At 41.5% G+C, this 25,544-nt stretch overlaps 1 protein-coding gene across 4 annotated transcripts in view; it reads right to left on the reverse strand.

Annotated features, from left to right (window-relative positions):
* Positions 1-15,959, reverse strand: part of LOC115109977 (uncharacterized) — an 88,439-nt gene extending 72,480 nt beyond the window's left edge. For 2 of the 4 annotated variants that reach the window (XM_029635261.2, XM_029635259.2), the window contains exons 1-3: positions 15,697-15,958; positions 14,333-14,420; positions 12,802-13,231 (exon numbers count right to left, since the gene is read on the reverse strand). In XM_029635261.2, coding sequence (XP_029491121.2) covers positions 12,802-13,231; positions 14,333-14,420; positions 15,697-15,713 — 535 coding nt within the window. In that variant the 5' untranslated portion in view covers positions 15,714-15,958. Of the gene's footprint in view, positions 1-12,801; positions 13,232-14,332; positions 14,421-15,696 lie in introns of all 4 variants that reach the window. The other 2 variants (XM_029635260.2, XM_029635262.2) reach the window with 2 other exon arrangements.
* Between the last annotated feature and the right edge of the window lie 9,585 nt (positions 15,960-25,544).

Consider the following 25,544-nt stretch of genomic DNA (forward strand, 5'->3'; position numbering starts at 1 on the left):
GAGCCTCTTGTTTTAGTTTCTGCCTGTAGGCAGGGATCAGCAAAATGGAGTCGTGGTCAGCTTTTCCGAAAGGGGGGCGGGGCAGGGCCTTATATGCGTCGCGGAAGTTAGAGTAACAATGATCCAAGGTTTTACCACCCCTGCTTGCGCAATCGATATGCTGATAAAATTTAGGGAGTCTTGTTTTCAGATTAGCTTTGTTAAAATCCCCAGCTACAATGAATGCAGCCTCCGGATAAATGGTTTCCAGTTTGCAAAGAGTTAAATAAAGTTCGTTCAGAGCCATCGATGTGTCTGCTTGGGGGGGATATATACGGCTGTGATTATAATCGAAGAGAATTCTCTTGGAAGATAATGCGGTCTACATTTGATTGTGAGGAATTCTAAATCAGGTGAACAGAAGGATTTGAGTTCCTGTATGTTTCCTTCATCACACCATGTCTCGTTAGTCATGAGGCATACGCCCCGCCCCTCTTCTTACCAGAAAGATGTTTGTTTCTGTCGGCGCGATGCGTGGAGAAACCCGTTGGCTGCACCGCATCGGATAGCGTCTTCCCAGTAAGCCATGTTTCCGTGAAGCAGAGAACGTTGCAGTCTCTGTTGTCCCTCTGGAATGCTACCCTTGCTCGGATTTCGTCAACCTTGTTGTCAAGAGACTGGACATTGGCAAGAAGAATGCTGGGGAGTGGTGCGCGATGTGCCCTTTTTCGGAGTCTGACCAGAACACCGCCTCGTTTCCCTCTTTTTCGGAGTCGTTTCCTTGGGTCGCTGCATGCGATCCATTCCGTTGTCCTGTTTGTAAGGCAGAACACCGGATCCGCGTCGCGGAAAACATATTCTTGGTCGTACTGATGGTGAGTTGACGCTGATCTTATATTCAGTAGTTCTTCTCGACTGTATGTAATGAAACCTAAGATGACCTGGGGTACTAATGTAAGAAATAACACGTAAAAAAACAAAAAACTGCATAGTTTCCTAGGAACGCGAAGCGAGGCGGCCATCTCAGTCGGCGCCGGAAGTCAGTGACGCATGGCTCTTGACCTTTGCCTCTCCCGAGACCATTGTGGAGTTGCAGCGATGAGACAAGATCGTAATTACCGATCTGATATCATGAAATTGGGGAGAAAAAGCAAGTAAAAATATTTTTTTAAATATATAAAAAAACAAATGTAAAAAACAATAATAAAATCACAGTACCAGTCAAAAGTTTGGACACATGGGTTTTTCTTTATTTTTTTCACAATTTTCTACATTGTAGAATAATAGTGAAGACATTAAACTATGATTTAACACACATGGAATCATGTAGTAACCAAAAAAGTGTAAAAGTAAAATATATTTTATATTTGAGATTCTTCGAAGTAGCCCCCCTTTGCCTTGATGACAGCTTTGCACACTCTCAGCATTCTCTCAACCAAGTTCACTTGGAATGCTTTTCCAACCATCTTGAAGGAGTTCCCATGTATGCTGAGCACTTGTTGGCTGCTTTTCCTTCACTCTGCGGTACAACTCATATCCAAACAATCACAATTAGGTTGAGGTCGGGTGATTGTGTAGGCCAGGTCATCAAATGCAGCACTCCGTCACTCTCCTTCTTGGTCAAATAGCCCTTACACAGCCTGGAGGTGTGTTGGGTCATTGTACTGCTGAAAAACAAATTATAGTCTCACTAAGCGCAAACCATAGGATGGCGTATCGCTGAAGAATACTGTGGTAGCCATGCTAGTGTGCCTTGAATTCTAAATAAATCACAGACAGTGTCACCAACAAAGAACCCCAACACCATCACATCTCATCCTCCATGCTTCATGGTGGGAACCACACATGCAGAGATCATCCGTTCACCTACTCTGTCTCACACAAAGACACAACGGTTGGAACCTAAAATCTCACATTTGGACTCATCGGGACAAAATACAGATTTCCACCGGTCTACTGTCCATTGCTCATGTTTCTTGAACCAAGCTAGTCTCTTCTTCTTATTGATGTCCTTTAGTAGTGGTTTCTTTGCAGCAATTCAACCATGAATGCGTGATTCCTGCAGTCTTCTCTGAACAGTTCAGGTTTGAGATGTGTCTGTTACTTGAACTCTGTGAAGCATTTATTTGGGCTGCAATCTGATGTGCAGCTAACTCTAATGAACTTATCCTCTGCAGCAGAGGTAACTCTAGGTCTTCCTTTCCTGTGGCGGTCCTCATGAGAGCCAATTTCATCATAGCCCTTTATGGTTTTTGCGACTGCACTTGAAGAAACTGTCAAAATTCTTGAAATGTTCTGTATTGACTGACCTTCATGTCTTAAAGTAATGATAGACTGTCGTTTCTCTTTGCTTATTTGAGCTGTTCTTGCCATAATATGGACTTGGTCTTTTACCAAATAGGGCTATCTTCTGTATACCACCCCTACCTTGTCACAACACAACTTATTGGCTCAAACGCATTAAGAAGGAAAGAAATTCCACAAATTAACTTTTAACAACTCATACAGTACCTTGCAAAAGTATTCATCCCCTTTTGAGTTTTTCCTATTTTGTTGCATTACAACCTGTAATTTAAATGGATTTTTATTTGGATTTCATGTAATGGACATAGACAAAATAGTCCACATTGGTGAAGTGAAATGAAAATAATTACTTATTTAAAAAAAATAAAAAAAATAAAAAGTGGAAAAGTGGTGTGTGCATATGTATTCACCTCTTTGCTATGAAGCCCCTAAATAAGATCTGGTGCCAGCAATTACCTTCAGAAGTCACGTAATTAGATAAAGTCCACCTGTGCAATCTAAGTGTCACATGATCTGTCACATGATCTCAGTATACACCTGTTCTGAAAGGTCCCAGTCTGCAACACCACTAAGCAAGAGGCACCACCAAGCAAGCGGCACCATGAAGACCAAGAAGCTCTCCAAACTAGTCAGGGACAAAGTTGTAGAGAAGTACAGATCAGGGTTGGGTTATAAAAAATATCTGAAACTTTTAACATCCCAAGGATCCCACCGTTAGATCCGTTATTATAAGATAGCTTCTTTTGTTAGCGCGTTTGGTTAAAAAAATCCAAACGCGCGTTCAGGTCCAGCCGAACGTCGGACGAAAAGTTAAAAAAGTTATATTACAGTGCGTAGAAACTTGTCAAACTAGGTAGAGAATCAATCTTTAGGATGTTTTTATCATAAATGTTCGATAATGTTACACCCGGAGAATTCCTATGTCTGTAGAAAAACAATGGAACGAGAGCTAACTCTCTCGTGACTGCTCCTCACGAGCCTGTGGCACTCTGCCAGACACCTTGCTCAATCAGCTCTCATTCGCCCCCACTTCACAGTAGAAGCCTGAAACAACGTTCTAAAGACTGTTGACATCTTAGGAAGTGCAATATGACCCCATTTACACTGTATATTGGAATGGCAAACAGTTGAAAAACTGAAAACCTCAGATTTCCCACTTCCTGGTTGGATTTTTGTCAGGTTTTCGCCTGCCATATGAGTTCTGATATACTCACAGACATAATTCAAACAGTTTTAGACACTTCAGAGTGTTTTCTATCCAATACTACTAATAATATGCATATATTAGCATCTGGGACAGAGTAGCAGGCAGTTTACTCTGGGCACCTTATTCATCCAAGCTACTCAATACTGCCCCCCTGTCACCAAGAAGTTAAGCCATACACTCCACAGAGCTGGGCTTTATAGAAGAGTGGCCATTGCTTCACTTCTTATGGCTGGGGGCAGTATTGAGTGGCTTGGATGAATAAGTTGCCCAAAGTAAACGGCCTACTCCTCAGTCTCAGTTGCTAATATACAGTAGGGAGAACAAGTATTTGATACACTGCCGATTTTGCAGGTTGTCCTATTTACAAAGCATGTAGAGGTCTGTAATGTTTTATCATATGTACACTTCAACTGTGAGAGGCGGAATCTAAAACAAAAATCCAGAAAATCACATTGTATGATTTTTAAGTAATTAATTTGCATTTTATTGCATGACATAAGTATTTGATCACCTACCAACCAGTAAGAATACCGGCTCTCACATACCTGTTAGTTTTTCTTTAAGAAGCCCTCCTGTTCTCCACTCATTACCTGTATTAAATGCACCTGTTTGAACTCGTTACCTGTATAAAAGACACCTGTCCACACACTCAATCAAACAGACTCCAACCTCTCCACAATGGCAAAGACCAGAGAGCTGTGTAAGGACATCAGGGTTAAAATTGTAGACCTGCACAATGCTGGGATGGGCTACAGGACAATAGGCAAGCAGCTTGGTGAGAAGGCAACAACTGTTGGCGCAATTATTAGAAAATGGAAGAAGTTCAAGATGACGGTCAATCACCCTCGGTCTGGGGCTCCATGCAAGATCTCACCTCGTGGGGCATCAATGATCATGAAGTAGGTGAGGGATCAGTCCAGAACTACACGGCAGGACCTGGTCAATGACCTGAAGAGAGCTGGGACCACAGTCTCAAAGAAAACCATTAGTTACACACTACGCCGTCATGGATTAAAATCCTGCAGCGCAAGCAAGGTCCCCCTGCTCAAGCCAGCGCATGTCCATCTGAAGTTTGCCAATGACCATCTGGATGATCCAGAGGAGGAATGAGAGAAGGTCATGTGGTATGATGAGACAAAAATAGAGCTTTTTGGTCTAAACTCCACTCGCCGTGTTTGGAGGAAGAAGAAGGATGAGTACAACCCCAAGAACACCATCCCAACAGTGAAGCATGGAGGTGGAAAAATCATTCTTTGGGGATGCTTTTCTGCAAAGGGGACAGGATGACTGCACCGTATTGAAGGGAGGATGGATGGGGCCATGTATCGAGAGATCTTGGCCAACAACCTCCTCCCTCAGTAAGAGCATTGAAGATGGGTTGTGGCTGGGTCTTCCAGCATGACAACGACCCGAAACACACAGCCAGGGCAACTAAGGAGTGGCTCAGTAAGAAGCATCTCAAGGTTTGGAGTGACCTAGCCAGTCTTGTCATGAAGACAAGAAGGAATAGTCCGTTTGGAACTTTATTGACGATATATGTTAAAAACAATCCTAATGATTGATTCTGTACATAGTTTGAAATGTTTCTTCGACCTGTAAATAACTTTTTGATGTTTTTGTCCGATATAACGCTGACCAGAATGAGCGTTTGGATATGTTTTTCATCGGCAGGGACTGGGAAACTGTCCAGAACTGAAGGGATAGATGGTGCTAAATACAGGGAAATTCTTGAGAGAAACCTGATTCAGTTTTCCAGAGATTTGAGACTGGGATGGAGGTTCACCTTCCAGCAGGACAATGACCCTAGCATACTGCTAAAGCAACACTCGAGTGGTTTGAGGGGAAACATTTAAATGTCTTGGAATGGCCTAGTCAGAGCCCAGACCTCAATCCAATTGAGAATCTGTGGTATGACTTAGAGATTGCTGTGCATCGGCGGAACCAACTTGAAGGAGTTGGAGCAGTTTTGCCTTGAATAATAGGCACAAATCCCAGTGGCTAGATGTGCCAAACTTGCAGCTGTAATTGCTGCAAAAGGTGGCTCTAAAGTATTGACTTTGGGGGGGGGGGGGGTGAATAGTTATGCACGCTCAAGTTCAGTTTTTTTGTCTTGTTTGTTTCACAGGAAAAAATATTTTGCAACTTCAAAGTGGTAGGCATATTGTGTAAATCAAATGATAGAAAAATATCCAGACAACATAATAGAACATTTTTTAAGGGGGGTGAATACTTTCGCAAGCCACTATACCTGTTAATTGAAATTCATTCCAGGTGACTACCTCATGAAGCTGGTTGAGAGAATGCCAAGAGAGTACAAAGCTCTTTAACCCTTTTTTGGTTACTACATGATTCCATGTGTTATTTCATCATTTTGATGTCTTCACAAACATTCTACAATGTAGAAAATAGTAAAATAAAGAAAAACCCTTGAGTGAGTAGGTGTGTCTAAACTTTTGACTAGCACAGTATATATATATATATATATAAATCATTTTGCTGGCCTACACACAATACCCCATAATGTCAAAGTGGAATTATGTATTTAGAAATATGAATGAAATAATTAAAAATGAAAAGCTGAAATGTTTTGAGTACAGTCGTGGCCAAAAGTTTTGAGAATGACACAAATATTAATTTTCACAAAGTTTGCTGCTTCAGTGTCTTTAGATATTTTGTCAGATGTTACTATGGAATACTGAATTATAATTACAAGCATTTCATAAGTGTCAAAGGTTTTTATTGACAATTACATGAACTTGATGCAAAGAGTCAATATTTGCAGTGTTGACCCTTCTTTTTCAAGACCTCTGCAATCCGCCCTGACATGCTGTCAATTAACTTCTGGGCCACATCCTGACTGATGGCAGCCCATTCTTGCATAATCAATGCTTGGAGTTGGTCCGAATTTGTGGGTTTTTGTTTGTCCACCCACCTCTTGAGGATTGATCACACGTTCTCAATGGGATTAAGGTCTGGGGAGTTTCCTATCCATGGACCCAAAATATCAATGTTTTGTTCCCCGAGCCACTTAGTTATCACTTTTGCCTTATGGAAAGGTGCTCCATCATGCTGGAAAAGGCATTGTTTGTCACCAAACTGTTCCTGGATGGTTGGGAGAAGTTGCTCTCGGGAATGTGTTGATACCATTCTTTATTCATGGCTGTGTTCTCAGGCAAAATTGTGAGTGAGCCCACTCCCTTGGCTGAGAAGCAACCCCACACATGAATGTTCTCAGGATGCTTTACTGTTGGCATGACACAGGACTGATGGTAGCGCTCACCTTGTCTTCTCCGGACAAGCTTTTTTCCGGATGCCCCAAACAATCGGAAAGGGGATTCATCAGAGAAAATGATTTTACCCCAGTCCTCAGAAGTCCAATCCCTGTACCGTTTGCAGAATATCAGCCTCTCCCTGATGTTTCTCCTGGAGAGAAGTGGCTTCTTTGCTGCCCTTATTGACACTGGGCCATACTCCAAAAGTCTTCGCCTCACTATGCGTGCAGATGCACTCACACCTGCCTGCTGCCATTCCTGAGCAAGCTCTGTACTGGTGGTGCCCCGATCCCGCAGCTGAATCAACTTTAGGAGATGGTCCTAGCGCTTGCTGGACTTTCTTGGGCGCCCTGAAGCCTTCTTCACAACAATTGAACCACTCTCCTTGAAGTTTTTGATGATCTGATAAATGGTTGATTTAGGTGCAATCTTACTGGCAGCAATATCCTTGTCTGTGTACCCCTTTTGTGCAAAGTAATGATGACGGCACGTGATTCCTTGCAGGTAACCATGATTGACAGAGGAAGAACAATGATTCCAAGCACCACCCTCCTTTTGAAGCTTCCAGTCTGTATTTCGAACTCAATCAGCATGACGGAGTGATCTCCAGCCTTGTCCTCGTCAACACTCCCACCTGTGTTAGCGAGAGAATCACTGACCTTTTGTGGCAGGGCTGAAATTCAGTAGAAATGTTTTTGGGGGATTCAGTTCATTTGCATGGCAAAGGGGGACTTTGCAATTAATCGCAATTCATCTGATCACTCTTCATAACATTCTGGAGTATATGCAAATTGCCATCATACAAACTGAGGAAGCAAACTTTATGAAAATTAATATTTGTGTCATTCTCAAAACTTTTGGCCACGACCGTAGAGTATTACTTTATTAATTTTAAATTGTTTTATCACAGCATGCATCAATGACTTACAATGACAGAACACGCAACAATGACCAACACGATAAAAAGAAAAAATACACTAAGTCAAAGGCACATACACCAACTGTAGTATCTCTATAAGAATAGTCTGATTCAAGTGCTGATTTTCCATCCTAGAAAACAAGCAACAACATTTCCCAATAGAAAGACCCCATAAAACAGTTAATCAATTACACTCATTAAAAAGCCTCATGGCTGTGGGTAAAAATGACCATCTAAACCTCTCTTTGGAAAATCTGGGCAGGATGAATCTGATACGAAAGCTGTTTCTGCGTTGCATTAGAGTGCTGTGGATAGGGTGTGTGTCATTGTCCATGATCATGTGTGTTTTTACATGCAGCCTTTTTATGAACATGTCCTGCATTGATTCCAGGCTGCAACCAATTGTAGCACTGGCTTTGTTAATGATATTGTCAAGCTTGATTAAGTCTTCCTTAGCTAAATTCCCTTTCCAGCACACAATGGCATAGGTCACTACACTCGCCATGACACTGCTATAGAACATACAAAGCATTTTGTCACATACATTAAAAGATCTACTGCCTGGATTGGGCTTTTTGTTGATAGTTCAGTTTGTTGTCCACTCTTACACCCAAGTAATTATAAGAGACAACAGTGTCAATCTCTTCACAATTAATAGAAATCTACCACTAGCTCCTTGGTCTTCTGTACATTCAGGTCCAAGTAATTGGCCTCACACCAAGGACTCTGTTATATCCCTGTGATGAGCATCGTCTCCTCTCATGACACAGCTTACTATATTCATCAGATAATTTCTTGAAGTGGCTCAGTTCATTGTTGTGTGTGAAATCATTTGTGTAAAGGGTATTCAATCCCTTTGTTATGGCAAGATTAAATACACAAAATGACCAAAAGTTTGTGGACACCTGCTCGTTAAACATCTCATTCCAATATCATGGGCATTAATATGGAGTCCCCCCCCCCCCCTTTGCTGCTATAACAGCCTCCACTCTTCTGGGAAGGATTTCCACTAGATGTTGGAACATTGCTGCGGGGACTTCCTTCCATTCAGCCACAAGAGCATTAGTGAGGTCGGGTAGTGATGTTGGGCGATTAGGCTAGGCTCGCAGTCGGCATTCCAATTCATCCCAAAGGTGTTCGATGGAGTTGAGGTCAGGGGTTGTGCAGGCCAGTCAAGTTCTTCCACACTGATCTAGACAAACCATTTCTGTATGGACCTCGCTTTGTGCATGGGGGCATTGTCATGCTGAAACAGGAAAAGGCCTTCCCCAAACTGTTGCCACAAAGTTGGAAGCACAGAATGTCAATATATGATGTAAGATTTCCCTTCACTGGAATTAAAGGGCCTAGCCCGTATCATGAAAAACAGCTCCAGACTATTATTCCTCTTCCACCAAACTTTACAGTTGGCACTATGAATTCGGGCAGGTAGCATTCTCCTGGCATCCGCCAAATCTAGATCCGTCTGTCGGACTGCCAGATGGTGAAGGGTGATTCATCACTCCAGAGAACGTGTTTCCACTGCTCCAGAGTCTAATGGTAGCAAGCAATACACCACTCCAGCTGACTATTGGCATTGCGCATGGTGATCTTAGGCTTGTGTGCGGCTACTCGGCCATGAAAACACATTTCATGAAGCTCCAGACGAACAGTTCTTGTGCTGATGTTCCTTGCAGAGGCAGTTTGGAACTCGGTAGTGAGTGTTGCAACCAGGCGAGGACAGACAATTTTTACGCGCTTCAGCACTCAATGCTGTGAATTTCAAACACAGATTCAACCGCAAAGACCAGGGAGGTTTTCCAATGCCTTGCGAAGAAGGGCACCTATTGGTAGATGTGCAGAAATACATTTTAAAAAGCAGACATTGAATATAACTTTGAGCATGGTGAAGATATTGGATGGTGTATCAATAGACCCAGTCACTACGAAGATACAGGGGCGTCTACAAAGTAATGACTCAGTTGTGTGAATAGTTATGTAAATGAGATATTTCTGTATCACATTTTCCAAAATTGCTAGAATTTTTTAAAACATGTTTTCACTTTATTATTATGGGATATTGTGTGTAGATTGGGTGAGAAAAAAATAGATTTAATCCATTTGGAATTAAGGCTGCAACAACAAAATGTGGAAGGCACTGTAACTGCCCAGTGAAAATCTTACTTTTAAAAATGTATATTCTGTTAACTCATACCCAATTAATGTTGTTGACTCATTCTATACTTCTATTTGACCAAAGCATAAATTGGAGAGAGAAAAAGCAGTTTCAAAAATGCTTGATATAATACTGTAATACTCCTCAGGAGGATTAGCCAATTGGCGGTCTAGAGGAGGAAGAGATGTCCAATCAGCATTCTGCTTGCATGAATATTTTTAATGAGCGGTATACGCTCACACTATTCCAACACAATGCAGATTTTAAACAGGTCATGAACAGTAAAAATCGAAAATTATATTTGGATGAAACCAGATCAAAGTATGATGATCAAAGTATGAACAATTACTTGCTTATACATGGATAAAGTTTGATCATTTAGTTATTAGTCCCCTCCCACATGTCAAACACTTGTATTTAGGAGGCGGGATTATTAAAGGGATTTACAGTAACCTAGTTTAAAAAGTACCCTCTTGTAACCAACATCGGAGAAGGCTTGTTTGCAGAGGGATGTGGTTTATATAGCTCAAAAGTTACTCTACTCGTGACAAAATTTGAATGTAGGGTGTCAGCAAATATAATTCAAAGTTTACACTATCATCTATGGCACAGATATTTATGTCTCCCCTGTCATCTTTGTCTGGTGTTCAGGTCTTCAGCCAGCATGGAACAAAAAGGGAGGAAGGGTCATTCAAAACATGTCAACACATCCGTCAGTGTAGCTCTGACCCGCATAACAAGAGACGTGCCAGACAGGAGATGTATTCAAAAAATTGACATCATTGATGCAATTTCAATACCGTTTGAGTTGCTTTGTGTATCACCAAATTTGCTTGCATAGACACTCTGGTTATCCTCAAAGCCAGTGGAAATTCATTAGAAAAGATGGAAAAAGTAATGGGCCTAGACAGCTGCCTTGGAATTCCTCATTCTACCTGGATTATGTTGGAGAGGCTTCCATTAAAGAACCCCCTCTGTGTTCTGCTAGACAGGTAACTCTTTATCCAGAATATAGCAGGGGGTGTAAAGCCATAACACATCAGTTTTGCCAGCAGCAGACTATGATCGATAATGACAAAAGCCACACTAAAGTCTAACAAAACAGCCCCCACAATCTTTTTATCATCAATTTCTCTCAGCCAATCATCAGTCATTTGTGTAAGTGTTGTGCTTGTTGAATGTCCTTCCCTATAAGCATGCTGAAAGTCTATTGTCAATTTGTTTACTGTAAAATAGCATTGTATCTGGTCAAACACAATTTTTCCCAAAAGTTTACTAAGGGTTAGTAACAGGCTGATTGGTTGGCTATTTGAGCCAGTAAGGGGGGCTTTACTATTCTTAGGTAGCGGAATGACTTTTGCTTCCCTTCAAGCCGGGGGCACACACGTTCTAGAGGCTTAAATTGAAAATATGACAAATAGGCGTGGCAATATCGTCCGCTATTATCCTCAGTAATTTTCCATCTAAGTTGTCAAACCCCGGTGGCTTGTCATTGTTGATAGACATCAACAACAACAAAAATTCACCTCTTCCACACTAACTTTATGGAATTTAAAATTACAATGCTTGTCTTTCATAATTTGGTCAAATATACTTGGGTGTGTAATGTCAGCATTTGTTGCTGGCATGTCATGCCTAAATTTGCTAATCTTTCTGATTTTGAAAAAATCATTAAAGTAGTTGGCAATATCAGTTGGTTTTCTGATTAATGAGCCATCTGATTCAATGAATGATGGAGATGAGTTTGCCTTTTTTCCCAGAATTTAATTTAAGGTGTTCCAAAGCTTAGTCATTTTCTTAATGAGTGCATGCTTATTAGCAACTGGAATGAGCAATTTCATAAATGTGTCAAGTGCAGTGTCTGTTTTCTCCTCATTACACACCACTGACCAACAGATAGTCTTTACATCAATAACATAGGAATCACTACAAAACGTATTGTATGACACTATATTATATTAGGCTCAGCCTTTGGAACTCTGGTTTTCCTAGATATGGCTACTATATTGTGATCACTACATCTGATGGATCTGGATACTGCCTTCAAGCTCATTTCTGCAGCATTAGTAAAGATGTGATCAATACTGATTGATGATGTAATTCCTGTGCTGTTTGTAGCTACCTTGGTAGGTTGACTGATACCCTGAACCCGTTTGCAGGCACTGGTTACAGTTTGAACCATTTTTTTGGAGTCGGCAGCATAAAGGCGTGTTCCTTACATATGTTAGATGTAGTTTTTCTTTGCCTAAGTGAATGAGCTGGTATTGAGGCAAAAGGGTTGGGGCTGCCTTGGCAGGCGGACGAGTTACATTTTTCGTTGTTATGTGTTTATATGTTTGTCTTATTTTGTCACCCCTTCTCCAGAGACCTTCAGGGCTGGCTGCCTTTTGGAGGGGCTATTTTGGTTATAGAGTAGCAGTCTTATGAATTCACGTGTGTGCTTTTGCATTCTAATTATCACAAAGTGTGTTATCATCTTTCAGAGTGTTTAATCTCCAGTGTGCCATCTTACAACAAGTGTGAGTTGTACATGCAAGGCTTGAGTCTTGGAAACTTGGTGTTATTCCTTGCCCTGCTGCTAATTCATTGTGTGTGCCCTCTAAGCTGTATTTCCAGACAGTTAGTCTGTTCAAGTTGTGGTGACCTGTCTCCCTGTATGTATTGCCTCTTTATCTGTAATAAATCTTTCCACTTTGGTTAACTCTGTCAAATATTTGACATACCTGTGTATAACATGTCCCAAGTACATCCTCTCTTAACAAAAAGGTGGCATAGCACAGTTTCCATAAAGTTAACACAATACCATAAAGTAACAAAAATCACCTCACACACAACTCTCTCACATAAAACAGATGCGCAAACAAAAATACTCATAGCACTCCATTGCATAGAAAAACAAGTATGACCACACATTAAAGCCACAAAAAACATAAAAACAAACAATGGACCATATGTTTGCTCTTACCGTCTCTGGAGATGGTTTGACTGAGCTGGTCGAGGGAAGCGCTGCCACTCATGGAGGGAGACAAAGAGCAGAGAGAAGAGGAGGTGCTGATGGATGGAGAACTGCGGCTGCTTGGGAGGGTTCTTCTCCCGCCTCCTATCCTCTGCTGTTGTTCCTCCTGGCACCGCCAGGACCGACCTGTCGGAGTCTTCTCCACCATGGCTTTGCAAGCACTGCCGTGTCGGCTAGTGCTACCGCTAACACTATCGCTACTTTTGCTGCTAGCGCTTTTGCTGATGCTACAGCTAGGGCAACTGCTGTAGCTACCATTAGCACTTCCAGCACTGCCCCTAGTAGCACTGCTGTTACTTTTAATGCTAACAGTATTTTTCCTGCTGATGCCCAGCTGGTCAACTCCACTGGTCACAGCCACCCTAGCTGGCCCGGGTTCCTGGAAGGAGAGTGAGCGAGAGAAAGAAATAAAGAGGTAAGAGAAGGAGAGAGAGATTGAGTCAGAGCGAGAGAGAGAGATAATGTGAGTCACTCAGAAACAGACAAATAAGAGGGAGAAAGGGACGAGGAATGATGAGGATGCAGAAGTACATTTCAATCAAATCTGTGGATACTTCAACTGCTACCACTGGACGACCAATGTAAACTGTTTCCCATCTGACTCGACGAGGAATCCCCTATGTAGTCCAGTTAGCTCCTCTCCCTCATCAAGTTTAATGTCCCACGGAGCAGCGCCACGTCCCCTGCGTGCGTCCCAAATGGTAACGTATGGACCCAGGTCAAAATTATTTTACTATATAGAGAATGGGGTGCCATTTGGGACACGGATGCTCCTCCGCCTCTCAATCCCATCAGCCTGGGAGGGGAGTGTCCTTTAATCCTGTTCAGATCGCTGCAGCTAATTCTGTTAATGTGGCCATCTGACTGGGCCTTTTAATCACACAGCCGGCTGACCAACAACGCTAAAAGTCCCTCCCCACACACACACACACAAGCCTGACTAATGCTTAATTACACTAGAGCACAGGATGCCATCAGACAGACGTTCTAGGAAGACGGAATGCCATTGGGAGATGTGCAAATCTTGAGAGCTGCAACCTCACCAAGTACACACACACACACACACACACACACACACACACACAATAATCAATCAGTAGGGGCCATCTATCTGTGGCTGCACCATTTATAAAGCAGGGTGAAATCAATTGGCTCCAGCCTGCTGCCAGGAAAGTCCTGACTCTGCTACTGATGCAGTCATAAACAAACTCTTTAGTTCACTCCAAATGTTTTTCCAACCTTTTCAGACCTCAAGTAGTCTGACAAAATGAGTCTGCATCCCACAACATCTGTTGTGTAGTTTCAGCTATATACACAAGTTGTATTGTGTATATAGAATTCATCCCAACATTGGACATACTGTACTAGACATCATCTCACCATGTTGTTGACAAAGCTATAGAGGTAGAACAATGAGGAAAAGAAGGCGGGTTTACAGTATCTGTGGTTGTGTTATGATGAGTCGGAAGACAGGGTCTACCTGGGATGTGGGTGTGTCCACTTTCCTCTTCTTCTTTTGTGTCAGTTTGTGGGTCTTGGGGTATACAACAAGGGCCTCCTGCCACCTGCTTGAGAAAAACACATAGTTATAAACACACACACACACAAACAACACGGTATCAATTTAAATATATAATCACACAAAAACACACAAAACAGACAGCACACACAACCAGCTACATACAACAAGCCGGAATGTTGAGCATGGCTGATCTCCAACTGTTTGTCCCTGTGTATAGGCTAGTGCGTTTTCAGAGTCTAACAGTTAATTATATATATTGTATAACAATGTGTAGTCAAGTTTATAGAGGTCAGCTTCAGTAGCTAACCAGTGGATTAGGAAGCAGGAGAGTAGTGTTGACTACCCTGGATTAAACTCTTGAGATCTAGATTGCTGATATAAACGCATAAACTGTGTTTACACAGGCAGCACAATTCTGATCTTTTAAACAATTATTGGCATAAAAGCTGATCTAAATGGTTAAAAAAACAATGAGTGAATAAAACAATCAGAATTGGGCTGCCAGTGTAAATGCAGATGTAGACTGGAGAGGAAACAGTTAGACATTACTGTTTTATGTGTAATGCTTTCAAATGTATTATTGTATACTTGAGGTGCACTTGATTCAGATTAAGCTTTATCGTGTGCAGAATGGGTGGAGTTTGCAATTTTGGGACTACTCCAATGGTTCGGGTCAGGTTTGGAACAAACCCCTAAGCAACAGCCAGTTCTGATCGATTCCATCTTAACGAAAAATAATTAAAAGACCACTGAGGTCAAGAAGGCATTGCTGTCCTTAAAAAATGGCTGCCATCCAGACTGGAATAGAATTACGTATAGAACTAAATTATCCCTAAAGAGGATTAAGGCTTTAAATGAACATTTCATTAGTGGTAAAGAGGTTCACATCAAACAACTTTCAGTCATATGTAGAAGTTATTGTGAGAATTTTGTTTACTGTGAATTCCTGTTATGTGTTTGTTTTCTAAATAGATTATAGTTACTTAGAGTGATATGCCAGACATACTCCAGACAAGCAAACATTAAGGTTTGAGTCACAGACTTTCAGAATCTGCCGTCAAATAGTCTTTAGATAGACATAGTTTCAATGACATCCAGATTGTCCTGCTGATCACAATAAGAAAGTATCGCTCCTACAGTTACAAAGTGTCTCATGCACATTTAACATTCAGAAATAAAAGGCATTATGCTGGACTATTATCACGACAAGACCTCTAAAGCTTTCAAACTAATTTAACTCATATCTACACAAATAGAGTCCAATTATCTTTTCTAACACTACAATATTCCCATGTCTACATCTAAATATTCAGATTTCTTACTTCTGTTTCCTGGACATTGCCTGGTCTCAGAATAGTAGTTATTCCAGAAGAGATGTCCACAATAATCCACACCAGGCACAATAGATCCCTATCTCAAATGAGGAATGACCAAGACCGAACAATCCTTAAATAGCAATAATGTCGAACAAAGAAATCCAAATTGAGATAACAAGAATTCACAAGTATGCCATTCAGTCAGTGTTTGGGATACAGAGCCACACACACAAAGTCAGGTACTCAAGTAGACACACCAATCATGCTGCACACAGACACACACCTTGGTGCACACACATACATACACACACAAACACATTAACACCCCCACTTTAATCCTGTTCAGACAGTTGACACACTACATTACAGTCTTACTGGATTAAGCATAGATTTCTTCAGATTTACAGCCTAATGACACTTAAAGTACAAGGAAACAAGGATGAGAGAGGAACAGGGAGACAGTGAGAGAGTGATGAAGGAGATGGGGAGCGAGAAAGAGAGAGACTCAGGAAGAACAGACAAGAGGGAGAGAGGAAGGGTAAGAGAAACGGGGAGACAAGAGGGGGTTGGTTATATTTGCATTAAATATCTGTGTTAAAGGCTTTAACCCTTGCTAAACACTATAATCCAGAAAGCCCATCAGCATTGAACTTGAACTGAGGGGACCTGTAACTAGTCTAAGTCAGAGAAGCTTACTCACTGATGTGGCTAAAATTGGTAGAGCATAGCGCTTGCAACTCTGCAGTCAGGATAGTGGAATACATTCCCCCTGGCGCCACACATACGAAAATGTGTACAAGCACTAATGTCAAATGCTTGGAATAAAGTGTCTGCTAAATTGGATATATAATATTGACTGGGTAAATGAGGAGTGAGAGGCACAGGAGGAACATTACAATTAGGATCTAAATCAAAACCTTTTCCCCCAAAAGCCACCACACTTGGCCACAGTTTCAAAGGCTCATTTGGGTAGCTGCAGTTTAAGACTTATTACACTAGAGGGAGCCATCAGCAGTGTGTGTGTATTTCCCTCTAAGCCAATGATTGCCTACTTGGTGTCAACACAGATAAGGTTATCTGTGGCATAATACTGTGTCTGTGTTGTTTTTTCACCCTGCTCTGCTCTCACCATGACATCCAAGGCGTCATAAACTCTGGGACTACTACATCTCCATCTGTTTTTCAATGTAAAACATCTAATGTAAACCCCGCTCCTCCGCTCTCTCCACTGGCTTCCAGTTGAAGCTCGCATCCGCTACAAGACCATGGTGCTTGCCTACGGAGCTGTGAGGGGAACGGCACCTCAGTACCTCCAGGCTCTGATCAGGCCCTACACCCAAACAAGGGCACTGCGTTCATCCACCTCTGGCCTGCTCGCCTCCCTACCACTGAGGAAGTACAGTTCCTGCGCAGCCCAGTCAAAACTGTTCACTGCTCTGGCCCCCCAATGGTGGAACAAACTCCCTCACGACGCCAGGACAGCGGAGTCAATCACCACCTTCCGGAGACACCTGAAACCCCACCTCTTTCAGGAATACCTAGGATAGGATAAAGTAATCCTTCTCACCCCCACCCCCCCCTTAAAAGATTTAGATGCACTATTGTAAAGTGGCTGTTCCACTGGATGTCTTAAGGTGAACGCACCAATTTGTAAGTCGCTCTGGATAAGAGCGTCTGCTAAATGACTTAAATGTAAATGTAAAACATCTCTTTAACAATACTTCCTGTTGATCCAACCTCTCACCTGTGCCCTCTGTGTCAGTCAGTTCAAAGGTGAGAGGGGTTCACCGACACAGCTGATATAACCTAGAGGATTTAGAGAGAAGGGGAGAGGGATGACGTGAAGGAGAGAGACTGTAGGTGTGTGGTCTCACCTGGTGTCCACATTAAGTGGCCAAAGAGTACTTTATGCTGAAAAACAGACACATGAGGACAAACAACAGAAGATAATTTCATTATTAGACATAAATACCACTTGAAGCTTGATGATGACTTGAACATTTTAATTAATCAGCTGTGTAGTGCTAAGGCAAAAACAAAAATGTGCACAGATGTTTGGAGTAGAGGTCGACCAATTAATCGGAATGGCCGATTAATTAGGGCCGATTTCAAGTTTTCATAACAATCGGAAATCGGTATTTTTGGGCACTGATTTCCGATTAAAAATATATATATATATTATACCTTTTATTTAACTAGGCAAGTCAGTTAAGAACACTTTCTTATTTTCAATGAATGCCTAGGAACTGTGGGTTAACTGCCTTGTTCAGGGGCAGAACGACACATTTTCACCTTGTCAGCTCAGTGGTTCCAATCTTGCAACCGCACAGTTAACTAGTCCAAAGCTCTAACCACTCCACAAGTAGCGCGAATGCAGTAGAAGCCAAAGTAAATGGCTAGCTAGCATTAAACTTATCTTATAAAAAAACAATCAATCATAATCACTAGTTATAACTACTAATCCAGTTTAGCAGGCAATATTAACCAGGTGAAATTGTGTCATTTCTCTTGCGTTCATTGCACGCAGAGTCAGGGAATATGCAACAGTTTGGGCTGCCTGGCTCATTGCGAACTAATTTGCCAGAATTGTACATAATTATGACATACATTGAAGGTTGTGCAATATAACAAGAATATTTAGATTAAGGGATTCCACCCGTTAGATAAAATACCGAACGGTTCCGTACTTCACTGAAATAATAAACGTTTTGTTTTCGAAATTATAGTTTCCGGATTCGATCATATTAATGACCAAAGGCTCGTATTTCTGTGTGTTATTATGTTATAATTAAGTCTGATTTAATAGAGCAGTCTGACTGAGCAGCAGCAGGCCCGTAATCATTCATTCAAACAGCACTCGTGCGTTTTGCCAGCACCTCTTCGCAAGCTCAGCGCTGTTTATGACTTCAAGCCTATCAGCCTAATGGCTGGTGTAACCAATGTGAAATGGCTACCAATGTGAAATACTGTTTCAAACGTCACTCGCATTTAGATTTGGAGTAGTTATTCCCCTTGCGCTGCAAGGGCCGCGGAGCGTGGAGCGATGGGTAACGATGCTTTGTGTGTGGCTGTTGTCGACGTGTTCGTGGTTCGAGCCCAGGTAGGGGTGAGGAGGGGGACGGAAGCTATACTGTTACACTGGCAATACAATAGTGCCTATAAGAACATCCAATAGTCAAAGGTATATGAAATACAAATGGTATAGAGAGAAAAAGTCCTATAAATACTATATTAACTACAACATAAAACCTCTTACCTTGGAATATTGAAGTCTCATGTTAAAAGGAACCACCAACTTTCATATGTTCTCATGTTCTGAGCAAGGAACTTAAACGTTAGCTTTTTTACATGGCACATATTTTACATGGCACACATTTTAATGGCACACATTTTAATGGCACATATTACTTTCTTCTCCAACACTTTGTTTTTGCTTTATTTAAACCAAATTGAACATGTTTCATTATTTATTTGAGGATAAATTGATTTTATTGATGTTTTATATTAAGTTAAAATAAGTGTTAAATCAGTATTGTTGTAATTTATAATTATTACAAATAAAAAAATTGTCCGATTTAATCGGCATCGGCTTTTTTGGTCCTCCAATTATCGGTATCGGCGTTGAAAAATCATAATCGGTCGACCTCTAGTTTGGAGCATTCCGATATGCCACAGTTGGTGAGGTGTCAGGTTCGCCTCTACTTAAAAGGTGATTATTCCAACTCTCTGTGAAATGCTGCAGATCTGCCCGCAGACAAGACAGGTACACACATCCCACACAGAAGAGGTAGATAGAATTTGAAAGGTCAAGGTATCATTCTTCCTCCAAACTGTGCATGTGAGACAGGTTCCATGCACAACAAGACAGGCAGAGAGGAAGAGAGAAAGAGAACACAGAACAGTTTAATTACCTCTGGTTATGGACACTTTCCCCAGCAATTAAGCTTCCACGGCCTGTTCCTCAGACCGTGAACATCTGGCAAAATTTACATTTTCGACCCCTTGATCAGCTCGCACACTGAAAGTAAAGAAAATAGCTTTTTTTTTTTGTAGATATGAAAACAACAACTGAGATATGACCATTCAATCGAAAGCAGCAGATGCCATTTACAGGATATGTCAATACAACACAGAAAGCTTAACACCAGACTGGTATTGTGGTTCATTAGGTGCTGGGAAATATGCAATATGTATACTATATGCAATATGTATACAAAATAATATACAACAGGTTAGTATCTTGAAAACAAAGCATTGGAATTAAAAGTGAAATGTTTAACATATTAACCTGCTTCATTATTTATGTATTACCAGTTGATGAAGAACAACTCCAATTTCATACATCATTGAACATTTGTCTAGGAATAAGTAAGAATAAAAAAAGTTTAAATAACTTCTTAGATTTGATGGAGACATTATAAATCTTAGTACCTTATCAATGTATGGTTTGTATCAATGTGGACGAGAGACAGGGATAGAGGAACAGAGCATTTTTGCCGATTAATGCAACGCAGATGGATCATTCTGGCAATGATACCTTCACCATCTACACACTGCAAAGACTCTTCGCCATTGTACACGATGGTCTACTCTGAGACTTTCTTTGACCATTCTAAAGCCCGCATGGGGCATCCTTGCCTTAATGGCGCTGACTTTCTTGTCTAACTCTTCATTTGGCATATCAGAATAGCATTCCCTGACAGACATATTGTGCTCTTTCATCCTTCTGTAAACAAAGCTAACCGTTACACTGTCATGAAATATGATTATATATCGACTTTGAAACAAATACGACATGGCTTATGAGTTGACATGAAAGAAAGTTAGGTTAATTCAACTGTAAATGGCGAGAACAGGCGTTCGTTGCTAAATGCTTTTGGTTAGCTTGAGAATAATAATAGCATGATTTATCATTCTACGGTATGTATCTATGTAATATATAATGTCATGTTATGAACCGACACTGAATCGTAGGAGCTAACTACTAGCTATGTAAAAGTTGGAGTGCTGCTTATCCGAGATGCCATCATGACACAGTCCTTCTTCATAGGTGTCCGCTATGACTTCCTTTGTGTCGGAAAGAAAGGCTGAACAGTATTGGTTGTAGCCAAACTGATACTCAAAAAAATTGCCAAATTGGAGGGTGGTTGTTAGCGAGAGTTTTGTTTTCAAATTCCTTTATTTGTTCTCGAAATATTTTTGGGGAAGAAAATGCATAAAGTTTTGTGCTCTATTACTAAATATTTGATCGCAAATCTTCTTTTTTACTCTGAAGCCTCGTTTTGGCTTTCAGAACAATTATTTTGGATTGAAAACATTTTAAAAGTTGCTTTCAGAAAAAAATGTTTGACTAGAAAATAAAGTTTTGCTCTCGACAAAAAGACATCAATTTGTTGCAAGTTGGTGAGGGGGGCTAATAGCTGAACAATAGACTATTCAATCTTTACTAAAGTATAGTCTAATAGCCGAGGTGTGAAAAAAACGTCCTATTACAGACCAGATTTGCCTTAACGACCAAGGGGGAGTTAGAGCACTGATTGTGCTTTTGGGTCCCAATGCACTACTGTCTCTAACTGACAATGAATGGGCAATATACACCAACTAATAAACTGACAATTGTGTAGGACTTCAAATGAAACAAGCAGGGAGCAGGTTTCGAACTCTCAATCTTCTTGCCCGAAGTCCAGCGCGCTATCGACAGTGCACCAAAAGCATGATCAAGCCGCAGTCGATAGAGCGCGTCCTTGCGGTAGCTTGCTACTCAATGTAATAAAGTAATGGCTTTTCAAATAAATTCCCTGCACGTTATGTTGGCTGACAATTTGTTAGCTGCGCTGTCCTTACGAACCACATAGCATATCATTACAGCAGTATGTACTATCTACCTAACGTTAATAGTTATACATCAAACTTGACCGTATATTAACTAGAGGCTATCTAACTACCCAACGTTTATTGACTTGATTATTCCCGTCATTCTTAGCCTGGCTGAATGGTATTGTCGTGTGCGTTCTCAATGGACATACGGGTGCTTTTGTAAATTCTCTCTGGCTATCTACTCCGATTTCAGCGCACTCTCATCTGAGTGAACCAGAGCGCAGAATAATGAATTTACGAGCGCTCAACACCCATTGAATATGGCCGGTGTCAGTAAACGGTCGGCAAAAAAACGTAATTAAATTGTTTCCCGCAGCACCGTTACAGACACCAACGCTCTGGTTAACACGAAAACTGCCTAACCAGCTCTGCTAGGGCAAGTAAAATGGTCAGAGTGGTCTCATTTGTGTCTGGAAGTAGCTAGCAAGCTAGCCAACATTAGCTTAGGTGCTTGACTGCTTCGGCACGAACGTCCAGTGTACGCTCAGAGTGAAACGGTCTGAATTTACCCAGAGGGTTTTGCGTTTTTCATGGAATAGAAACTCTATAATATTGTAACGACCCTGGGTTTATACGCGGGCATATCGACTCTGCCGCTTGAGCATGCTTTTGCGGCACAGTCGATAGCGCGCCGGAGCTCGGGCTAGAAGGTCCAGGGTTCGAGACCTGCTCCCTGCTGTTTCATTACACTGGTGTCAGAAGTGATCGGATCTTGCATCCACGACAGTGCGTGTGCTTGGCCGGTGAGCGCGTTCCTGTAAGACGTAGAGTCGCAAGCTAGCGCGAGGACGCGCTCTTTGAAAGGAGAGTGTAACACCCTAGGTTTATAAGCGCGGATATTGGCTTGAGCATGCTTTTGCTGCATAGTCGATAGCGCGCCGGACCTCGGGCTAGAAGGCCGAGGGTTCGAGACCTGCTCCGAGCTGTTTGATTACAATATTAATCAAATTAATTAAGCAAGTACCAGTCAAACGTTTGGACACACCTACTCATTCCAGGATGTTTCTGGTGGTCAAACTAGCAATAACTTGCAGTAACAGAAAAAAATGGCTGAGAATTAAATTATGTGCCACAGAATTCTGAGGCAGCACGCAAGGTGTGCCGCAGTATGACACAACTTTCAAAGGAGGAACCACTGTACAGTATTTAGCTGGTATTTATAAACTTTTATAAAAATTACACATAAAATAGCCTAACAATTCTCCTGAAGTATTTCTCGCTGCATCTCTCTGTCTGTCTTTTGTTCTCTTTCTTTCTCTTAGAAAAACCTTTTATGTGTCTGTGCTTAAGAGTTTAGTGACTTTCAACATGGCTCCGTCATAGGATACCACCTATCCAACAAGTCAGTTTGTGCTATGTAGTATCTGGGATCTACATCTGTTTATATTAGTTACTATGCTGTTACTAAGCAGTAATGTATTATGGCAGTGTTACGTTACTACACCTAATAGGAAATGCACATGCGCACTAGGGTGCCGGGAACTGTAGAGCACGAGGGGTTTTGACTAAACGAAAACTAACTGTACTCCCGTCTCCTGCCTGGTCATTTCTCCACAACACAAATATTACAGTGGCGACGAGGATGGGATTAAACTACATAAACGGACATTGTTTGAAGGGAAGAATGTTGCGTGAGTAATGAAACTCAAAATAATTATGTAATTCGTCAGTTATTTTTTATTTTCTTTTGCCAGTAGAGAAGGCTAAGCACTGCTAGCATTGCTAGTACAGTATTCAGGAGCTGCCAACTAGCAAGACTATTGGAGTCCAGAATAGCGACACTGCCCTCTGGTGGTTAAATTTAAAAAACTGTCTCATTGAACCCATTGAAATTAGGCGATCTCAGTGGAGAAATATTGTCAAGTGGGAAAAAAAGGAAGAAGGGACGTAACAGGGTGTGTACATTAATACAAATGAGTGCAGTGAATGAGGTAATTGCAGAAACTTCTGAAGTGAAGAAGTAGATGAAAATTCAGAAAATTAAGGAATATAAGGAAACTGAACAATTAACTGTGAAAATGGCAACCATTGGTCGAGTATCAGAGATTGAGGCTACAAAAGAGGATTTTGATTCCTATTTGGAGCGTTTTGAGCGTTGGCTGGCTGCAAATGAAATCAAAGAGGAAAAGAAAGCAGACGTATTTCTCAGTGTTTTGGGTCCAACTGAGTATGGATTGCTGAAAGGTCTCATTGAACCAATGAAAGCAGTGGAGTTGAACTATGCAGAACTGACTGAAACGCTTTCAAGGTATTTCAAGCCTAAGCCAATTCTCATTGCAGAACGTTTCAGATTTTACCAATGTCACCAGAGTCTAGGGGAAACCGTGGCTGACTACATCCTTGCTTTGAAAAGGCTGGCAAGTACATGTGAGTTTGCACGATTTCTTGATGATGCTCTCCGAGACAAGTTTGTATGTGGTCTCACAGGTGAAGCATATCATAGAAGGCTCCTGTCAGAGAAGGACCTGACCTTTAAGAAAGCCTGTGATATAGCACTTGGACTCGAACTTGCCCACAGGGATACTATTGAGCTATCGGGACATGCAGAACGTCAGAAAGGTGCTCACAAGGTCAGTGATGCACGTGGTGGAAAAAGCTCACAAAAGTCACACTTTTTTCAGTCCCGTCCTCAAGGTTACACAAGAACAAAGCAGCCCACATCTCAAAGGTCTAAGCCAAGTTGCTACAGATGTGGGGAGATAATCATCAGCACAGTGAATGTCGATTCCAAAATGAAAAGTGCCACAATTGTGGAAAGGTTGGACATTTACAGAGAGTGTGTAAAGCCTCGAAACGCACAGCAAGAGCGCACAAAGTGTCAGACACAGCACAATACGAGGAAGGTACAACTGAAACAGTATTGGAACTGTTCACAGTGTACACAGCTCAACAACTAAAAGATGGAATCTATCTCAACATGGAGTTAGCGGGGAAACCAGTAAAAATGCAGCTGGACACCGGAGCGTCTGTATCCCTGGTTCCAGAGAGACTCTATAAAGAAAAACTGAAAGAGTGCCCTCTTCAGCCCGCGTCCATCCGCCTTTCTTCATACACTGGTGACACTATTCCTGTGTTAGGGCAGATCCAGGTACCAGTCCTGAAGCTGGATCCGGAGTCAGAACAGCTCCAGTGATATTTCAACACACAATGGATCAGATCTTGGACGGTATAGACAATGTTGTGTGCTTCATGGACGACATCCTCGTGTCAGCACCAACCATTGGAGAGCACCTTGTAGTGCTGGACAAAGTGATGTCAAGACTGGAGAGATACGGAGTGAGAATGAAACGCAGCAAGTGTGAGTTCCTCCAGGACTCAGTGGAGTATCTCGGATACAAGATTGTTAGGAAATTATGATTAATATGACTGAACAAATCATTTTAAATGGAACTGTAAGTAAACTTATACTCTGTTATATTATATCTGATTAACAATATGAGTTCATAAGAAGAAATTGTGTGACAGGACAAGGAGGAATAAAATGTTAATGAACACCATTCCTACTGGGCAGGAACAAATGGGTTGTGGACTGTGTAAACACATATGGTCGTTAGCCTATGGTTGACCCAACTGAAACTTAGCTCTGGGGTTTTTAGATAAGGCAGTGAGTGCATTCCTAGGGTTTCTGTTAATTAAAACTGTCAGTTCAGTGGTGATCGATAATGTTGAGGGGTCAAAAGTTATCTGGGAGTGTGTTAGTAAGTTAGAATGAACTTTTCACCTTACTTTGTCCCGGTCGAGAGGAGGGGGTTCGGTTAAGGCAGTGAAATGACGTCATGATCTGTATTTAAACTGATGCATGTGTTTGAGTGGTAGCGCGCTCCGAGAATAAATTCTATTACCTATTATTTAAAGACTGGTCTGCGTCTATTTTATGCAAACAAGAAATCTTACAAATTCTCATAAAATAGATGAAGGGCTTTCAATTGATGAAAGCACATCGGCATAATTAAATTATACTAACAAAGATTGATGCA

Source organism: Oncorhynchus nerka, linkage group LG26, assembly GCF_034236695.1.
Source record: "Oncorhynchus nerka isolate Pitt River linkage group LG26, Oner_Uvic_2.0, whole genome shotgun sequence".
Taxonomy (NCBI): Eukaryota; Metazoa; Chordata; class Actinopteri; order Salmoniformes; family Salmonidae; genus Oncorhynchus; species Oncorhynchus nerka.